Source organism: Lethenteron reissneri, chromosome 63 (genome assembly GCF_015708825.2).
Source record: "Lethenteron reissneri isolate LAM-NWPU_2019-01 chromosome 63, ASM1570882v1, whole genome shotgun sequence".
In the NCBI taxonomy this organism is placed as follows: domain Eukaryota; kingdom Metazoa; phylum Chordata; class Hyperoartia; order Petromyzontiformes; family Petromyzontidae; genus Lethenteron; species Lethenteron reissneri.
This window is the reverse complement of record NC_083841.1, coordinates 4,447,509-4,455,132: the sequence shown is the minus strand read 5'-3', so window position 1 is coordinate 4,455,132 and position 7,624 is coordinate 4,447,509. Positions and strand designations below refer to the sequence as shown.

Here is a 7,624-nt window from a genome sequence, read left to right as displayed (position 1 = left end):
CTTTTAAGCAATCGTCAGCGACGTTGTTCCGTGAGCGACAGTCCAACTCGGGTCCCCGGGTTCGTAGCGCAGCACGCTAAACCGGCTTAGCACCACCGCTCTGCGACGGAGACCCACGCAAACAAAATATCCACTGGGGATGTCCAAATTTCGATTTAAAGCTTTCGTGACTGCAGGGATTCATCTTCTTGGTTCTTTCGGTAAAGTCACGTAGAAGGGAAGTAATAAAATATTTTATTTTTATTATTTTATTACTTCCCTTCTACGTGACTTTAATGTGCAATAAAAAAACAACAGCAGCAGCCGCAACACAACCCATTTAAAGTATATTTATTCTGCAAACGTGATTTTAGTACCCTACAGTACTCGTCGGAGAAGCAATGTTAATAATTACATCACGACCGCTTTAGTTGCTGCCGTGCAAGTATGCTCACCGCTCCAGCAGAGGATAATCACAAGAGGGGAGGGGGGGGGGGGCAATCATCACCGCAGATCGTTGATAGGTGGGAGATCAGGAGACTGATTTCAGAAAAATAGCAGCAGCGGGTGGTGGGGGGGGCAGTTGGCAGAGTGGGTCCGTGCCACGCAGAAGGCAAGGCCCAGACAACCGGCCGCGTGCCGTCATCTGCGTCTTCTAAAAACGAATTTCTAAAGTGTCGCCTTGATTTAAAAAAAAACGAGAGAAATCACCGGCTCGATTTGCAGGATTAGAGTGCGGGCGGGCGGGCAGGATTTGCCCTGCGTGGCCCTTTAAAAAGGCGGGGGGGGGGAGGGCGACACGGACGGGCTGTTGTGATGGTGTAAGCTCGTGGTTGTGGACGGCTCTCCTGAATGATGTGGCGGACGGGATGGTGCGGGCAGGTGGTGGTTGTGGCCGAGTGTCGTGGGTGCAGGTCAATGTCAGAATCGGAAAATCTATCGATATCCGCCGAGCTATAAAGCCCTTTATCACAGGTGTCCAGTAGTGGCGGTCGGGGGTTTACCATCACAGTCGTAGCTCAGAGTGGTGCTGGGTGACACTGTGGTTGTGGCGAGGAGTTGCGGTGGAAGGCTGTGGTGCGTTGCCGCTCTCAGCGCTACGCGGTTGGGTCGTAGCGGGTGCCATCGCCGCGCCGTAGGCCAGGACGGCGAGTGTCCCGGCGAGCTACGGGGACCCGTGGGGGGGGCTGCGTGCGTCACAATCGTCGGCGAGCGTCGTGGTCGTCTGCCAGCGTCGCGGTGTTGCGCGCGGTCTTTCGGTGCGGCCGGGGGCGGAGGGGGCAAGCTCGGTGAAGCGACGTGTTCGAGCGCGATCGTCGCTGCTAGCGGGCGTTGAGCGTCGACGTTTGCACGGGAGCGGTTTCGCGGCCGGCGCGGCAACGGAGCCCCCGGTGCCGCTGCACGGCACGTGTCCGTCGCCGGCAGCGGCGAGCCCGAACAGGTTCCCGGGGCAGCCTCGTCACAGCTTGGACGAGGCCATGGGTTTGATGTACTTGTAGAACGACTCGTGGACCTGCGGGTCAAACGCAACGGACGCGAATTAGTGACCGCCGCCTTCTCGGCGTCCCTTCAACGGCAAACCGTACCGCGCACGATCGATCGTTCACGGACACGCGTACGAACGTTCACCCCGAGGCGCGGAGCCATGGCTCAGTGTCACTGGTTACAAGCAGGGGAAAAAGTGGTGGAGGGCGTTAAGATAGTGTAGTGTATAGTGTAGTGTATAGGAGTGAATAGTGTCGTGTATAGTGTAGTGTATAGTGTAGTGTATAGGAGTGAATAGTGTAGTGTATAGGAGTGAATAGTGTAGTGTATAGTGTAGTGTATAGCAGTGTAGTGTATAGTGTAGTGTATAGGAGTGAATAGTGTAGTGTATAGTGTAGTGTATAGGAGTGAATAGTGTAGTGTATAGTGTAGTGTATAGGAGTGAATAGTGTAGTGTATAGTGTAGTGTATAGTGTAGTGTATAGTGTAGTGTATAGTGTAGTGTATAGTGCAGTAGTGTATAGTGCAGTAGTGTATAGTGTAGTGTATAGTGTAGTGTAGTGTATAGGAGTGTATAGTAGTGTAGTGTATAGGAGTGTATAGTAGTGTAGTGTATAGTAGTGTAGTGTATAGTGTAGTGTATAGTGTAGTGTATAGTGTAGTGTATAGTGTAGTGTATAGTGCAGTAGTGTATAGTGTAATGTATAGTGTAGTGTATAGTGTAGTGTATAGTGTAGTGTATAGTGTAGTGTATAGTGTAGTGTATAGTGTAGTGTACTAGTACAGCACACCGGTGTGTTGGAGAGCAAAGCCACAACAATTTACAATCCGAGCACGACGTTTCGCCAGTAATTACAACCAGCTTCATCAGGTGACAGCCACATTAGTGCAGAAATCCTCCTGTTTCGTTCCATTGTGGCCAGCTCGAAATACTTTTAAATCCTTTATATTAAGTTCACTTGCTTGCTTGCTTGCGCGCTTACGACCGTGCAAATCTTTCGTTCGTTTTTTAACCCACTTCCCGTGATCCAATCGAGCTGACATTTTGCACACAGACAAATTTTTTTTTCAGATTTTATTTAAAATACCAATGTGATAAAAACGAAACTCTTAACTCAAGAAAAACAGAAATGAATAATAAAATAAAACCGATGCCACGCATATAAAGGATTTATAGTGAAAAACTTTGGTTTTACGGCTTAATTTTTTGTTGGCTCCCATCTCGCGGGCACTGCCCTCCCCCGCCCGCGCCACTCGCCACTCGCCACTCGCCTGCGTCTTGTTGAGCGGGGAGCGCTTGGCCCACTCGAACAGGTGCTCGTACACGTTGCCGTCGTAACGTCCGAGCACGGAGCCCAGGATGTCGTCATGGAAGTCGAAAGCGTCCACCAGCGCAACGGCGTCGGGGCGCAGCCTCGACAGCAGAGCCTTGACGGCGCCGCTCGCTCCCTCCATCTGCTGCGGCGTCAGCAGCCCCGCCTGCGGGAGGGGGAGGCAGGGGAGAAGGTTCTTCATGGTTCACCACCACCAGCACCAGCACCTCCACCACCACCACCACCGCGCACCTCCACCACCACCACCACCACCACCACACGCACCTCCACCACCACCATCACCACCATCACGCACCTCCACCACGCACCACCACGCACCTCCACCACCACCACGCACCTCCACCACCACCATCACCACCATCACGCACCTCCACCACGCACCACCACGCACCTCCACCACCACCACACACCTCCACCACCACCATCACCACCATCACGCACCTCCACCACGCACCACCACGCACCTCCACCACCACCACACACCTCCACCACCACCACCATCACGCACCTCCACCACGCACCGCCACCACACACCACCACGCACCTCCACCACCACCACACACCTCCACCACCACCACCATCACGCACCTCCACCACGCACCGCCACCACCACCACCAGCACCACGAGGAGCACCACCACCACCACCACGCACCACCACCAAACACCTCCACCACCACCACCAGCACGCACCTCCAGGAAGTCGCGTCCGTGCTGGGTGACGCCGTAGAGCGCGTACATCTGGCAGAGCGCGGTGAGCACGGCGAGGACGCCAGGATCGCTCACCTCCGCCAGCTTCTCCACGAACGTCTTCACCACCACGTAGTAGCAGTGACCCTGGGCGGGGGGCGGGGGGGAGCACGCAACGACGCACGCACGCAAGACAATTCATCGCGAGTTCATTGTTTCCCCCGCTTTGTTTGCGCCGCGAGGTCACCACGAAGGCAGGTAGTTCTAATCAGAACAATACTTTTTAGAGTCATCTTCTTGGTTCTTTCGGTAAAGTCATCACGTAGAAGGGAAGTAGTAAAATAATAAAAATAAAACGTGATGAAATAATTCTCACGACGTTTCGGCCACAACGCAAGCAGCCGTCCTCAGGCACCACGACCGGCCGTCTTTGTCTCACCCCAACGCTGCCCCCTCCCCCCCGCCCCTTCCCCCCCACCCCTTCCCCCCCACCCCGCCCCTTCCCCCTTACCCCTTCCCCCCCACCCCAAACGCCACCCCTTCCCCCCCGCCCCTTCCCCCCCGCCCCCACCCCCCCGCCCCTTCCCCCCCACCCCTTCCCCCCCGCCCCACCCCCCGCCCTTCCCCCACCCCTTCCCCCCCGCCCCCACCCCCCCGCCCCTTCCCCCCCACTCCCACCCCCTCTCCCTCTCACCCCTTCCCCGCCACCCCTTCTCCCCACCCCCACCCCCTCTCCACCCCCTCTCGCCCACCCCACCCCACCCCCCCCCCCCCCCCCACCCCTCTCCCCCTCACCTCAGAAGCGCGCACCAGCTCCACGGAGGCCCCGTTCCATGCCTCCTCGGGGCTCCTGCCGGCGCTCAGCTCCGCCTGCATGTTCCTCGCGGCCGACTCCACCAGCCTGCACCCCCCCACCCACCCCCCCCACACCCCAAACAATGCGGACCCCAGGGTCAGAACAAGAGATGTGCGTTTTTGTTTCCGGTTTAGGTTTTGCACATTTGCACCCATGTATATGGGGCGCCACGGTGGCTAAGAGATGTTAACTGCCTCGCCTGGTCTACAGGAGCTCAATCACGACCCCTGACGCCTGCTGCTGTCTATTTGGAGTTTGCGTGCCTCTCTCTCATCATCACCACGGTGGCTAGGAGATGTTAACTACCTCGCCTGGTCTACAGGAGGTCGTGAGTTCGATCCCGACCCTGACGCCTGCTGCTGTATATTTGGAGTTTGCGTGTCTCTCTCTCTCATCATCATCACGTTGGCTAGGGAGATGTTAACTACCTCGCCTGGTGTGCAGAAGGTCGTGAGTTCGATCCCGACCCTGACGTCTGCTGCTGTATATTTGTAATCTGCGTGTCTCTCTGTCTCCCCCACCGTGGTCGCGTGGATTTTTCTCCGCGTCCTCCGGTTTTTCACCCCACGTTTAGAATCCACGTCGCGCGTTTAGAGTTATTTGGCCGCTATAAATGTCCTACGCGATGTGCCCCTTCGTCGAGCTCCCGTTTGCAACAGGCGGGCGGCTCCTGAGAAAGAGCTGCGTGGCTCAGGGGGCCCTCCCTATTGACGGGCCGCACACAGCCGCGTTAGAGAACGCGTTAGCTCGTGGGCGTGAGGGCACGTGGCTAAACGCGTTAGCTTGTGGGCGTGAGGGCACGTGGCTAAACGCGTTAGCTCGTGGGCGTGAGGGCACGTGGCTAAACGCGTTAGCTTGTGGGCGTGAGGGCACGTGGCTAAACGCGTTAGCTCGTGGGCGTGAGGGCACGTGGCTAAACGCGTTAGCTTGTGGGCGTGAGGGCACGTGGCTAAACGCGTTAGCTCGTGGGCGTGAGGGCACGTGGCTAAACGCGTTAGCTTGTGGGCGTGAGGGCACGTGGCTAAACGCGTTAGCTCGTGGGCGTGAGGGCACGTGGCTAAACGCGTTAGCTTGTGGGCGTGAGGGCACGTGGCTAAACGCGTTAGCTCGTGGGCGTGAGGGCACGTGGCTAAACGCGTTAGCTTGTGGGCGTGAGGGCACGTGGCTAAACGCGTTAGCTTGTGGGCGTGAGGGCACGTGGCTAAACGCGTTAGCTTGTGGGTGTGAGGGCACGTGGCTAAACGCGTTAGCTCGTGGGCGTCAAGGCCTGTAGCTAACGCGTAGGCGTTAGTGCATACAGATAAACGCGTTAGCCCGTGAGTGTTAGGGCACGTTGCTAAACGCGACGCGAAACAAAGGACTTCCCCCCGCCCCCCCAGCCGAATGGGGGTTGGCATTTTTCGCGGCAACGGGAAGCGGCGAGCGGCCCGTCGTTCGCGCACGCGTGCCGGACAAGCGTGGTGCACCGCTTACACGGCGGCGCGCTGCCCGTAAAGTTGCACCAGCCCGGCGAGGTTGGCGATGTCCCCGGCGACGCCGCCGACCGCCCGAGGTCTCACGCGGCCGCCGTGCGACAGCTCGTTGAGGTACGACACCAGCCCGCTCAGAGGCTTGCCGGCGCGCACCTGGCTGTAGCTCTTCATCAGGTACCTACGCACGCACACACGCACGCACGCACACACGCACACACACGCACGCACGCACGCACACACGCACGCACACACACACGCACGCACACCCACACGCACACACACACGCACACACACACGCACACACACACGCACGCACGCACACGCACGCACGCGCACGCACACACGCACGCACGCACGCACGCACGCACGCACGCACACACGCACGCACGCACGCACGCACGCACGCACGCAAGCAAGCACGCAAGCACGCACGCACGCACGCAAGGGGGTGGGCGACGAGTGGGACAGGGTACAAGCCGGTTACAAAGAGAGGCATTCATTGGTGTCGACAGCCAGGCTTGGTTGAAAGGCAGAAGGACACAGAGGGGCTAGAACGATCAGCACGGGTGGCTACGTACGATGCGAAAGAAGTTCAGCGTACACACAGGTAAAGCGGCAAGGTGGATAGGCAGGCAGGAAGACAAGGAGGCAGAGAGGCAGGCATGTTGTGCCGATAGGCAGGCTGAGAGACAGGCAGACACACAGGCATGTTCGTAGATGGACGATGGAAAATTAGCAGGTACGCAGGTAGGCAGGTACGCAGGTAGGCAGGTACGCAGGTAGGTAGACAAACAGGCAGGTATGTTGGAAGATATCTAGATAGGCAGGCTGAGAGACAAACAGACACACAGGCATGTTCGTAGATGGACGATGGAAAATTAGCAGGTACGCAGGTAGGCAGGTAGGCAGGTAGGCAGACAAACAAGCAGGTATGTTGGAAGATATCTAGATAGGTAGGCAGGCAGGCAGGTAGGCAGGTACGCAGGTAGGCAGGTACGCAGGTAGGCAGACAAACAAGCAGGTATGTTGGAAGATATCTAGATAGGCATGCATATTGGTAGACATGTGGAGAGACGGAGAGGTGTGCAGACACACAGGCAGAGATAGACAGACAGGCAGACAGGCAGACAGACAGGCAGACAGAGATACAGACAGGCAGGCAGACAGAGACAGACAGACAGACACACAGGCAGACAGGCAGACAGAGACAGACAGACACACAGACGGACAGACAGACACAGACAGACACACAGGCAGACAGAGATAGACAGACAGACAGAGAAAGACAGACAGACAGATAGACAGACAGACAGGCAGACAGACAAACAGGCAGACAGACAGACAGACAGACACACAGACAGGCAGACAGAGACAGGCAGACACACAGACACACAGACAGAGATAGACAGACAGACAGAGAGAGAAAGACAGACAGACAGGCAAACAGACAGGCAGACCGACAGTCAGACAGGCAGACACACAGACAGACAGCACAGACAGACAGAGAAAGACAGACAGACAGAGATAGACAGACAGACAGAGAAAGACAGACAGGCAGACAGACAGGCAGACAAAGACAGACAGACACACAGACAGACAGACAGACACAGACAGACACAGACAGACACACAGGCAGACAGAGACAGACAGACACACAGACAGGCAGACAGACAGACAGAGACAGACAGGCAGACAGACAGAGATAGACAGACAGACAGAGACAGACAGACAGACAGGCAGACAGGCAGACAGACAGAGATAGACAGACAGACAGAGACAGACAGACAGGCAGGCAGGCAGACAGAGACAG

The 7,624-nt window shown here is 56.9% G+C and overlaps 1 protein-coding gene across 3 annotated transcripts in view; it reads right to left on the bottom strand.

Moving 5' to 3' along the window:
• Positions 1–315: 315 nt before the first annotated feature.
• Positions 316–7,624, bottom strand: part of ACOX1 (acyl-CoA oxidase 1) — a 44,975-nt gene continuing 37,666 nt past the window's right edge. For all 3 annotated transcript variants that reach the window (XM_061577093.1, XM_061577092.1, XM_061577091.1), the window contains exons 10-14: positions 5,816–5,992; positions 4,282–4,387; positions 3,490–3,633; positions 2,737–2,943; positions 316–1,492 (exon numbers count right to left, since the gene is read on the bottom strand). In XM_061577093.1, the coding sequence (XP_061433077.1) occupies positions 1,439–1,492; positions 2,737–2,943; positions 3,490–3,633; positions 4,282–4,387; positions 5,816–5,992 (688 nt within the window). In that variant the 3' untranslated portion in view covers positions 316–1,438. The remainder of the gene's footprint in view (positions 1,493–2,736; positions 2,944–3,489; positions 3,634–4,281; positions 4,388–5,815; positions 5,993–7,624) is intronic.